Below are 12,955 nucleotides of genomic sequence, written 5' to 3'. Positions count from 1 at the left end.
TAGAAATTGTAACAAAGTTATCAGAATTAAGCAAGATAGAGATTAACAAACATTTAGTTTTCTAGAAAATTGCATATTTGAGTGAGTTTTGACATAACTTATTTGATAATTTTCTAGCTATGGTTATTGTTTATTGTATTAAAAAAAATTCACTATTGCAAAATTTTCTAGATTACCAGCCAAAAGTGGGTATCCGATCCAGTTACATAATTAAAAGGAAGGATGATTGAAACCAGTCATTGAAATTTTGAATTTTTATTTAATAAACAATATTCAGATATTTGATTTTAAATTTTAATTTTAAGTTCTCATATGTATATATAGAAAAATTAATTTACGTACAGTTTGTACTTTATTTGTCATGAAATATCATATTATTAACACACTCAGTTTTTACTCATCCTGTATATTTTTGGCGGTTTTAAATTAAATTAAAATTAGTTCATGAGTCGTTTAGAGCACTAAACTAGGTTTCATTGTGGAAATGATTTTCTCTTAAACTTGTCATTCCTCCCAGTGCTGATGACTTGTAATGGTTTGAGAAACGTTTAATACAAAATTTCTTCAACAGGTTTATTGTTCCAGTGTCCATGATTGTTTGCAATGACGTCATGGCATACATGTTTGGTTTCTTTTTCGGCCGAACTCCTCTTATCCAGCTGTCACCTAAGAAAACTTGGGAAGGTTTCATTGGAGGTGGTTTTGCCACAGTAATATTTGGCTTGGTGGTAAGTAACATAATGTGGGTAATTTTGCCTCAAATTTGATTCATCAACATTTTGGCAAAGGCTATATATAATTTACAATGATTGTAAAAGCGTGATTCATGTATATCTCATTTCTTCCTTGATTTAAGAAATTTTAAATGTCTTAGTAGGAGTGGGTTGGTTTAGTGATTGTTTTTCACGTTGAATTGCCATCCAAGTTAACCACCACATGAAAATTACATACCTGCCAACTTGTACGAATTTCCCGGAAAATGTACGAAAAATAGCTTCGTTGTACGATTTTACGGACAAGTGTTATTTTGTACGAATTTTCCACAACTTTGAATAAATTCTGCGTAACAGAACGATTTATCTCGAGTATTGTAATCGATATATCGATGTGAACCTTAGGAAACGATATATTTACATTAGAGTATGTGTCGATACTGTTGTATCGTTTGTTTTATCCCGTTTGTTGATGCTGATGGTTTTCTGTTTTCATTAGTTGCCGTTAAGGTGGCGGTGTTTTAGCGGAGTTAATTCATGCGTGATGTAATTTGATTTAAAGATTTTTTTAATGTAGCAGTATACCATTTGTGCAGCGTAATTTGGTATTGTTACGTTTAGTTTCTTTATTCATTATGGTTTCGGCCTTTGAGGCACAAGTTTTTTGTTAGGTAAGCCGTTAATCTGTTATTGTTTGATTTAAATTCGGTAAAAATGAGTACTACGAAAAAACAGAAAGGGTATTATCAAGTATTTAGAGAACAGTACAGTGTTGAATTCTCTTTTATTAAGAAGTCTGTAAAGGGTGACATATTTGCTTACTGTACAGTTTGTATATCCGACATAAATATTGCACATGGTGGGAAAACGGACATAACGGTTCATTGTCGAAGCGCCAAACATGCCGCAAATGTAAAATGCCAGGAAGAAAGCCAGAAAATATCAACTTTTTTTGTCAAAACGGGAAATGCCGACTTAGACGTGATAAAAGCAGAGTGCCTGTTTACGGCCTTTTTGGTAGAGCATAATATACCTTTGACTGCTGCAGATCATGCAGGTGCATTGCTACGGAAAATGTTTCCAAACTCTGAGATAGCCAAAAAGTACGGGTGTGCCAGAACTAAAACTGCAGCTATTGTAAGTGAAATGGCTTCTGATAAAACAGAAGACCTGGTCCATTGTTTACAAAATGGACCATTTGCTGTTGCTACTGATGGTAGTAACGACTCAAATGCGAAACTTTACCCGATTGTTGTCACATTCTATGATGAAAAGCAGCAGAAAATTGTTAACACAGTTTTGTCCATTTCTGCATTGGAGGGTGATTCCACCGGACGTAATATAGGGAACTTAGTGCTTTCACAGTTTTAACTCAAGAAAGTACCTGTTAAGAATTGTATAGCATTGTGTTGTGATAATGCAGCTGTAATGGTAGGTCGCAAGAACGGCGTTGCAGCTGTATTAAAAGAAAAGCAAAATGATCTCATAGTTGTAGGATGCATTTGCCATCTAATTAATCTGGCTGCCGAAAAAGCTGTAGGGGGTTTACCCATAAAAATAGATGAAATACTTGTGGATTTATTCTATTACTTAGAAAAAACTGCAAAGAGAATAGACAGATTCCACAAATTCCAAGAGCTTCATAATAAGGAAGCAAAAAATATTTTGAAACACGTTAGTACAAGGTGGCTCTCTCTTGGGCGTAGTTTGTGTAGGCTAGTTGAACAATGGGACCCATTGGTTAGTTTCTTCAGTGAAGAAGTTGCAAGTCAGAAATCGTCATCATCTGGTAGCCTTAGCTCGTACAGAATTCCTAAGATGAGCCCCTTAAAAAAAAAAAACCCATTCCAAACCCTGTTGGAGTAGGCCTAAATGCCAAAAATGAAAATGAACGCAAAAGGAAATCAGATTCCATTAGTGTCCCTAGTTCCAATAGTAAGACAGTTGCTTTAGCAAGCTCTCGTGACAAACCTTGTTTGAAGAATCTAACTCCTGTCATTAATCGAGAAGAAAAGTTGTTTATGTTCCTGACATCTAAACTCAGCAAGGCTTTTTGTCTATTTCTTCTTAGTGTAATACCATCATTTGATAAGGTAAATACAACCCTCCAGTCGGCATCTCCACATATCCATGTCCTTAGGCAACTGTTGTTTGATTTTTTGAGAGACCTGTTATCAAACTTTGTCAAGCCGAAAGTAATTAAAGGCAGCTCCTTACTTGAACTCGACTACCACTCCATTGAGAATCAGAAAGAAGACGCTGATTTAGTTGTAGGGAATCAGGCTGTTAACATTGTGAAAACACTGGAAGACAAAGAAAAAATAGTTTTCTATTCTTCTGTTCGTAAGTACTTTGTCTTAGCTTGCGATTACATTGTCAACAAGTTTCCTTTAAAAGATGAGGTATTGAAACATGCAGAAGTTGCTAGACTCAGTAACATTGAGAATGCCAGCTTTTCTTCTGTCCATTATTTTGTGGAATTATTTCCTATTATGCTTGCTATAAAGGAAGGGGAAACACAAGATGCTGCTATAGACGAAATACAAAAGCAGTTCACAACTCTTCAGGTCAACGACATTTCAGATATTTGTGCAACAGAAGTAAGTGAAGATATAAAATGGTCTCAGTTAGCCAGTATTCGAGGAGTAGATGGAGTGGCAAAGTATAATCGGATAGCTAGAGTAATGTTATCAATCTTATCCATCCCACACAGTAACGCAGAGTGTGAGCGTACTTTCAGCTTAATTATGAAGAATCGAACACAGTTCAGGTCATCAATGTCAAATGAAACTCTGGAAGCAATTTCTATCCTCAAGTCAAGACAAACTGGTGTTTGTTATGAACAGAATTATAGTGCAGAATTTTTGAAGAAAGCGAAGAAGGCGACAGCCTCCTCTTTGAAATCGCAATGCTCAACCTCAAATTAAGTTAAAAGACAATGAAACAGCTGTTTATATACTTTTCTGTTAATTTACATCATATTTATGTGATAAATGGTTGGTTTAGGCTATTTAGCATTGCTTCTAGAATTATTTTTAATCACAGTAATTTTTGTGGCATGAAGTAAAAATTGCCGCGTGTCCTTTACGCGAAAAATTAACATTTTGAAATGTCTTCCTAATTTTCATCTTGGAAAGTTGGCAGGTATGAAATTATTAAGCTTTCTTTTTTACATTTCTTTTCAAATGGATTAAAAAATTTTAAGACAGACATGAGAACCTTAATGCCTTCTAAAAGAAATTATTTTAGTGAGTAGTATCCTTCAAATTGATCACCAGCTCATCACAATTAACTTGATGTAAGCTTTTGGACATACGCCATTGCTAAGCACATGGCGTATGTCCAAAAGCTTACATCAAGTCTTGCACTCCCATTGTCAAATCTTTCAAAGATATCATAACAATTAGTTGAAAATACTTTATTGCTAAAATTGTTAGTAAATTTTTAATTATTGAGCAAAGTTGTGCAGAAGTAAGACACTGAACTTGCATTCTAGAGGAGCTGGGTTCAAATCCCGGTCGAACCATCCTGAATTCAGTTTATCATGGTTTTCGGAAATCACTCCAGACAAATGCTGGTGTGGTTCGGTACTGCAGGCTATGGCCGATTTCTGTCCAAATAATCCTGGTCTGGTTTTAATTTATAACCGTCTATTATGATCAATTTTACAAGATGTAAATCCTTAATAAAATAAAATAATAAGAATTATCATTTAAGCATTCAAATTGAATTTTGTGTAACATCACTGCATTTGTGAAGCAATAAGAAATCTTAAAAATAATAAATGAAAATTATTGCTATTCTTGAAGTAAAATTTTCAACAAATGTGTTTACGTACTTTCAAGTGAAAATATAAAATGGAATATAATTAAAAAAAAATTTTTTCAGGTGTCGTATGTGCTCTGCCAGTACCGCTACTTCGTGTGTCCTATTGAATACAGTGAAACATTAGGCCGCATGACAATGGACTGTGAGCCGTCTCCGTTGTTTCGTTCTCAGGAATATACATTGCCAGATTTCTTGGCTGGTGTGCTTCATTTGGTAAGTTCTTTGATTGCATCGGAATTGAAGTCATTCTCTTTTCTTCTCAAATCTTAGGACAGTTTTATTTCTAGATCAATCAGTTGGTATTTAAATTTTCTTTCCACCCCGCTTGATATTACATCTGTCTTTAGTAAAACCTGCTTAGGTTCAGTCTAGCAATTGTGAATGGTATTCAATGAAGATGCCAGCTTAAAAGTCAGAATAATGGAATAATATGAAATAAGGTTTTTTATGCCTATGCTATAGATTATCTGTATTGCTAACTGGTTCAATATTCTTCACATATTCTCTTATGTGATGTCAATTTTTATATATATTTTTTTTAAGATTATTTAGTATTAGGACATGTTTGGCCAAGATCAATTAGTGATCATTGTCTTATTTTACTGCTGGTAATATTTTTTTGTATTTTAATTTTTCTCTAAAGTAACTTCTGTAGTAGAACCTAGTATTATATTTCCATCATTTATACTTTCATAGTAATTGATATTCACTCACCCCTTTTGCTCCTTCAAAAATTCCCACTTTTAACATTTTTAAAATTCTCTTAGCAAGTTGGGATTGAAACAACTTTCCCAAAACTGTGTGCACAATTCTAGTTATTGAGAATAATGCTATTTTGAATGTACTGTAGACATGTGAATTCTGTTAAACATGACGTTGTCAAACCCCTCCTGAAGCCTGGTGTACCATGTCTAGTAAGGTGTGTTGACCTTTGCATGGCACAGGTGGCTGTTAGAACAGCATGCCACGCCCCCTTCAGACGGTAAGTGGAACAACCATTCGGTAGGGACAGCCATGTAGTATTTAGTAAACATTTATGTCAAATCATTTTGAAGGGCCAGGTTTATTTATGTAATATTTTAGTGGTAACTGTTTAATGTACTTGTGAGAATGTGTTCTTGATCACATGACCGGCAGCAAACACGAGTGTCAGAGCGCACCAATCACCATCATCGCCTTGTTGCGTCCGCCCACCAGAAAGAACAGATATTGTCTCTGCTGCTCTCTCTGCATTATGTCAGGTCGCCCAACCACGTGGCGTGGTCGTCTCTCTCGTAAGCTGATCACGTATTACAGGCTTTTACAGTTTAAGGCAATTTGTGTCAAGAGTGCCCAATGTATAAATAGTGTTGTGGATACTGGCCGTACGCATCTCCACATCACTGAGGCGGAAGAGTCAGCCCGGCGTGCTAAGGCGTTTGCAATGCCTTAAGGACCCCACTCTTGTGTTCCGCGTAAGAGCAACCCCATCCCTTAGAATGGGGTAGATTTTGGCCCAATTCAACAATACAAGGAATTATCTTGTCAAGCCCTGACAATGGAGTCTTAGCCAGGTGTGTCTGCTCATTAGATAACATAGAATTGTGCTGTTGACACCAATACACTAACTCTCCTAATGAGACCCGTATCTAAGGTCAGAAATACATAACATATATTATACTTAAATGTTTATTATGTATCATGTTTCAAATGTGTTGACTACATTGTAAAAGAGAATAATTTGTATCAGACAAATAATTTTTTGTTTGATATTTTTTTTCTTTCAGATGGGAATGAAAAATACTATTACACTGTATCCATTTTTGTTGCATTCATTGTCGATGTCATTATTTAGTTCCGTGATTGGACCTTTTGGTGGATTTTTTGCCAGTGGCTTCAAGAGAGCTTTTAAAATCAAGGTAATACAAATCATTGACTGCTTCTCTGTACTATTAAAATTTTTATAAATGTTCTTACCTATCATGTTTTTGTACTGTCTCATTGACCTAGCAAAAAAAATTTGATTTAAATGATAAAAAAAAGTTTGTGTTTTATTTTATTTATATTCAGTTCTATTTATACAGTAATTATTTTTATTTTTAAAGGACAGGTGATGGTATTTTAAGATTTTATCACCCTGATTAAGCTCTACAAGTATTCAAGTTAAGTAAAAAAACGTAATAAAATTTTATTTCTTCATATTACTACCAAAAATAGTTAAGTATAAACCAACACAGATATTTTCGATAGAATATATGCTGTTTTTCTGCACAAGTCTTATGTAATTAAAATTTACATTGAAAAGTTTTATAATATGCTTATAATGTGACTGTATGTGAATATGTTTTGAATATTAGTACAGTAAACTCTCGATTATCCGTGTTAATTGGGACCTTCCGATGCCCGGATAATTGAATGCCCATAAAAAAACCGGATAATCCGTTTCACCACTTAAAAATTGTGTATTTACTGGCAAAAGAGGGTCTCTTCAGTAGAATTATATGAGTACAAGCAAAGGCTTTATATACCGCGTCCCAGCTTATTGGACTGTAAACAATACTGGCACTGTGTTGCCGCCACCCTTCTCATGTCCCCTTTATTGCTACGGGAGGGAGAGCGGCGGCAGTCCCAACTCAGCATCTCCCTCCACCCTTTTAACGACCTAAACCAAACATACAAAGCATTGTCAACATCTGCGTGGGTAGATGTTTTCATGCTTTTACGTTTAGAAGACCCTGCCACACTGTCTGATCTACTAGCAAACTGCAAAAGTTTTTCTTCACTTTTATTAATGTCTCGCACGGTTTGGATTCCAATTTCATATTCCTGTGCTAATTTCGCGGCAGTTTCTCCTTTTTTTAACCTGTCCACAACTTCTAACTTCTCTGCTATTGTCAGCACTTTACGTTTCCTTTTACCAGACATCATTACAAAAACAAATGTGCCTGGGAGAACTGATGTTAATAACTGCGTGAATAATGCCTCTTCCAGCCGTAAGGAGTGTGGAAAAGTAAAAGAGGTAGAGGGACCTTTTTTTTTTTAGCGTGACGGGGCGCTGTGAAAAGAAAATTTAAAAGGGTGGGTGGGGGAGGGAGTTGAGCCGGAAGCAGCAGTCAGGCATTCCTTTTTGGTTTAAAGTGTGACAAATTGACGGGTGAAGGTGGCGGGGGAACGAGGGTCTGAAGGGTCAGGCTTTCTGACACAGCAGTAAAAAAAAAAAAAAAAAAAAAAAAGCGCGGCGTAGCCACACCCGGTCTTTTTTTTTTACAACTTCATAAAAAAATCAAGCACGGATAACCCGAAAACCGGATAATCCAGGCCCGGATAATCGAGAGTTTACTGTACTATGTATGTCACCAGAAAAACAATGTTGATAAATAAAGCTGTTTTTTTGTAAGGTGTTATTACTATGCATGTAAATATTGTGTAAGCATAATTTCAACCACATGCTGATCAGTGAAAAAATATTTTGTATGAAGAAATTTAAATGTAGGTAGGGTCATTTGCAACTTTAATTGCTAAGGGATCACATTAACATTTATAGAAGGAAAATATGGTGTTTGTATAAGACCGGTCCATGGCATGACTCAAATATTGATGAAAATTGTTGTCCAGGTGATTAGGTTATCAGGAGTGTGAGAACCATAAACATTGTTGTCCATTTTTGTATGATACAATAAATATGAATTATTTTGTGCTGGTATATTTTTATGACAGCTGAGCAGCTTTTGAATGCCTTCTTATAAGCTCTGAATTATGCAGTGAGTTGCACCGTAATGTTTTTTTTTATGCTGTGTTGTATTATTTATTGCTTGGAAGTATTGTTCAAGCAATCATTAGTTGTACATTTTGACTAAAATTTCCCAGGTGTAGTAGATCTGTGGGATTTTTCAGTGTCTACGATATGTCAGTGGATTCATATTATTTGGGAATTTGGTTTGAAACACTGTTGAGGGTGGCATTTTAAGATAGACACGCCAGGGTTATCATGTCGGTGTTTTAAGAAATACTTTTTATTTTAATAAGAAGTGGTGAAAAATTGATGACTTCAGCTATAAAAATCTTAAAGAGGAACTTTGCATGGTGGTACTAAGATTCACACAAGAGACACATCATGGGTGAAATCTTAAAGGTGACATTTTGAAATTGATATTTAGAGATGGTATTAGGTCTTCGGTTCACTAAAATCGCGAAAAGTTAAAGAAACTGAAGATTTGGTCACGAAAAAGCCCCCAAATAAACAGCAATGGTGCTGAAAGTCAAAAAATTTTATTTTCTGGCACTCCTTTGCTAACTTTCATTTTGTTTTTTGACACTTCACTTCAGTTTATGTCGCTCATTAAATATAAATAGTTAAAAACTGTCCACTTCATCATGTGGTAGTTATATTTAAAAAGGTTTCAGCTTTCTAGCATAATAATAGGTATGTTTCGGTGAATAGTAGATTTATTTCGGATTATGTTTAGTTTGCTTGTCATATAAAACATTACTTTGTGACACCCAAAAGTAGTAACAAAATTTTATTTAAAGGTCCTGAAATATCCTGAAATTGGTTCACCCGGTATTTTTAGACACTCTGTACTTACCTGTCAAAACCTGTACGTCAATGTTGACAGTTTTTGAAACCATTGCTTTTATAGTCGAGAGACAGACATGTCAAACTACTGAAAACAACGGATATACAGAATGAAAAGAATTATTTCACGAATGTTTATTCTCACTTTTTTTGTTCAATTGTCACGCACCACCGGCTCATTGACATGTTCTAGGGCCATGGAAAGCGGAATTACTGCACTTAATCTGGCGTGGCGGCAGTGGTTGACGTGAAAGCGATTTGGCCCACAGCTTGGCGGTGTAAAGGCACTCATACACAGCAATGGAAACACACTAGGGTGTAGTTTGATACAGATGACAAATAATAATATCTGGCACTCTTGTCAGCTCGAGGGTACAAACACAGAAACTCTGGAGTCTGTAACTTCTGCAGGCACTGTGGCAAGATTGTCTACACACCCGGAAAAGTTCTTGTGAGCAGGTAACACCCGTAGGATATGAAATTACGATAAATGGCAGTGGAGGGCCAGAAAAGCCCAGCTTTGCGACCTAAAATAACTGCAAGTGATTTGGTAACTTATGGCTAGCCAGCAAATGTAAACAGATCAGTGATTGCAATGTTTAAGGATGCCTTGATGCGTGGATGCATTGGAGCTGTCAGGTCACCTGAAGATAACTGTCTATCTCCTGCAAACCAGCATGGCTCCAGGAGTAATTGTTTTCTGTTGCAAGTGAAGCAATGCAATCAATTTCATGTTACACTTATGATGTTAATTACGATTGAAAATTAACCTATAAAAATTATACGGTATAGTGAAACTGTGAAATGTTTTACATGTTAGCTGAAAAAGAAAACATTGACATTTTCACACGCTCGGTGTACTTGAATGCACTCGGAGCATAGGGTGCATTCCCCACTTAACACACATGCATAGGGTAGGTGCATACAGATGGGGTGGGAGGTGTGATGGCTAAAAAACAGTCTCAATTAAACCATAGGGGCACTGAGCATGTCAAATCATATAAGTAAAATTATAAACTTAACATAGAATATATTTGCATTCTGTAATTGTAGTTTATCAAATCACTTATCATGTTATTTGTGATTTATTTTCTTTTAAATAGGATTTTGGTGATGTGATTCCTGGCCATGGTGGGATTATGGATCGATTTGATTGTCAGTACCTTATGGCAACGTTTGTTAATGTCTACATCTCCAGTTTTATTCATACAGCATCGCCTCAGAAACTCCTCCAACAGGTTTGAATATTTATGTTTTTTTTTTTCTTTTCATATTGCAGCTACAGGCAACGGTGGTTGAGTGGTCAGATCACTTTGCCTCCCACCAAGACTATCTCGGTTTGATTCCGGATGGTGTCAAAGGCAGAGATTAGGGAAATATACAGATGGAGCATAAGGTCCCATTCTAGATGAGGGGGGATGAAGCCAAAAGGGGAAATGGATTTCATAGTACTACATGTACCAATAGGGCGGCCATTTGTTTACAAATGTATCAGCTGTACCTGTGTTGGAGGTTAAATTGGAGAAAAAGGTCAACTCATATCATTACATTTGTATTATGAAGATTCGTTTTGGACTTTTCATAAATATAAACATACTAACCAGTAATTTTTTGATCTAATTTTCTTCCGAACAGCTTAGCTGCAGTTGTTAATATAAACAAACATCCGCCATATTGGTATGTGGAAATCAGAAAAAAAATGGGGGGAAAAACTGCTTTCTGTCTGACAGCTAGTACTCCATCTGTATCCTTTCCTAATCTCTGGTCAAAAGATGGATTTTTACAAGTGTGAAGCATCGTGGACATTGCCAAGAGTTCGTGTATTTTCGTAAGGTACTTCTGTTTTTCCTCCTTTGATCCTCCATCACTGCTTCATCTCACTATGTCACTCCTTATCCATCACCAATGACCTCAGTGTCAGTGAGAAGTTACATTGTAATTCACTTATTCATATTAAATTATAAACTGTCAGCTATAGCTAATGGCTTGTCTTGAAATACTTACAGCCACTTGCACATTTGCTTAAATTTTCATTACCTGACTTAAACTGACCTATTAGTTTTATCTGAATGAATTCGAATGGCTGCTGCACTTATCTACCTTCATCTAGCATATCGTCCATGAAAAGGCAACATGTTGTAACCGTCAATTCAAGTGAAATTGACATTTTTCAGGATTGTGGGTTTTGTTTGCACCTTCAGCAAAAATGTCATATCCCACCTATTTTAATTACATGGAAAGCAAAATGTGCTACCCCAGTTGATGTATTTAGCCAGTAGCAAAATGTTGTAACCAAAGCTGTATCATTGTTTGATACAATATTTTGCTGGTTAATGGTCAGTATAGATTGGTTATTCCTAGGTGTAGCACTTTGAATGGAAATAAACAATATCTGTGAGCATTTTTTAAGGATTGTGTTGTGCCATATTGCTAGACACTCCACTTGTATATTTTTGGCTAGGTATGAATTCCATCTCATGCCCTTTGTGTCTGACAGCTGTTCATATAGTACTATAGGTACATAATCCACCTTGTTTAAACTTCGACAATGAATCATTCTTGCCTTTTGCTGACACATTAGGTCAAGTTGTCAGATAATTTCCAACCAGGTGATCCAAGTTCAATTTTGACAGAACCTGGTATCTCAGAATTTATCAAAATAATAGGCCAAAAATATTTTTATCTCATCTGTGTATATTAAAAGTGAAATAGCTATGTAAATTGAACTGTGTTTATTAATTTTGCCAACAAAGATATTGAATAAATGTGATTTTTTTTTTTTTGCAGGTGAACAGCCTGAAACCAGAACAGCAGCTGCAGTTGTTCTACACACTTAAAGATGCATTAGAAAGTCGAGGAATCCTTAATCTTCAGTAATTTTGCTGTTGTTGATGTGGTTAAAAAATTTATGAAATAGTTAATCCAAATTTTAATCATATTGAATATCAATTTCTGTTTTGACTAATTAGTTAAATGTTAAAACATAATGATTGTGTGACTATAGTTGTATGATTCCTTTGTGCATTAGTTACAATTTTGAAAATTTTAATCACACTCAAGTTGTGCACTTGATGCATTTTCATCTCACTTGTACAAATGTTTTATGTTTATATATGTGTACCTATAGATTTTTTTTTTTAACATAATTAGTACTTATATATGTATTTAATTGTATGTTTTGGTTAAAAATTTAGGTTTTCAGTCGTAGATGCTGTCTGATGATGTTTTTGTTTTACAATACAGTGAAATCTCATTACAACTTACCTTTAAAAACTCACAGTTTTGGTACTTAATAATGACAGAACTTTATACTGAACTGTTATAAATGTAAAGCATCGTTCAGGTATGTTAAATTGAGAAATCCTTTAGAGTAAGGTACTTTGTAATGTTTCACTGTATATGAAAGTAATAAATTGTTAGCAAACTGCATTTTGTAAGAAAACTGTTGGTAAATATTTTAGAACCATTCGCTTTGGCTGTGTTCCTGTTGACTCTAGTCTTATGTAAGTGTAAAATATTATTATGATACTCAATTTGAATGTGTATATATAAATGGCTCTGTTCAATGTCTGATTTTTTTTCTTTAACAAACAACACAAACCCACTCAACTTCTGATAATCCTCATACTTAGGGCTGTGCTTCATCGGCCATGTTAAATTTTTAATTTTTTTGTTAATTGCAGATTTGTGTATAGGAATAGTTTTAAACTGAGATTATAAAAGCAGTTTCTAGGTTACCAGCTGTGGAAACCTAGAAAAAAAATTCTAGGAAGTGACCATGACAATGAGACAAAAATTTCAAACATTTGCTTGACTTTACAAACAATAGACAACATGTAGCATACAGTATATCATAATT

General features: G+C 35.1%; 1 protein-coding gene across 1 annotated transcript in view; it reads left to right on the top strand.

Annotated features, from left to right (window-relative positions):
* The window catches only part of LOC134529806 (phosphatidate cytidylyltransferase, photoreceptor-specific), a 38,923-nt gene extending 26,261 nt beyond the window's left edge, over nucleotides 1–12,662 (top strand). The window contains exons 6-10 of the mRNA XM_063364267.1: nucleotides 572–728; nucleotides 4,602–4,754; nucleotides 6,308–6,439; nucleotides 10,200–10,334; nucleotides 11,884–12,662. Of these exons, the coding sequence (XP_063220337.1) occupies nucleotides 572–728; nucleotides 4,602–4,754; nucleotides 6,308–6,439; nucleotides 10,200–10,334; nucleotides 11,884–11,973 (667 nt within the window). The 3' untranslated portion in view covers nucleotides 11,974–12,662. The remainder of the gene's footprint in view (nucleotides 1–571; nucleotides 729–4,601; nucleotides 4,755–6,307; nucleotides 6,440–10,199; nucleotides 10,335–11,883) is intronic.
* Nucleotides 12,663–12,955: the final 293 nt, after the last annotated feature.

The sequence above is a fragment of the Bacillus rossius genome, chromosome 2, assembly GCF_032445375.1.
Source record: "Bacillus rossius redtenbacheri isolate Brsri chromosome 2, Brsri_v3, whole genome shotgun sequence".
NCBI lineage: Eukaryota > Metazoa > Arthropoda > Insecta > Phasmatodea > Bacillidae > Bacillus > Bacillus rossius.
Note: the sequence above shows the minus strand (reverse complement) of the source record. Positions and strands in the feature narration are given on the sequence as shown.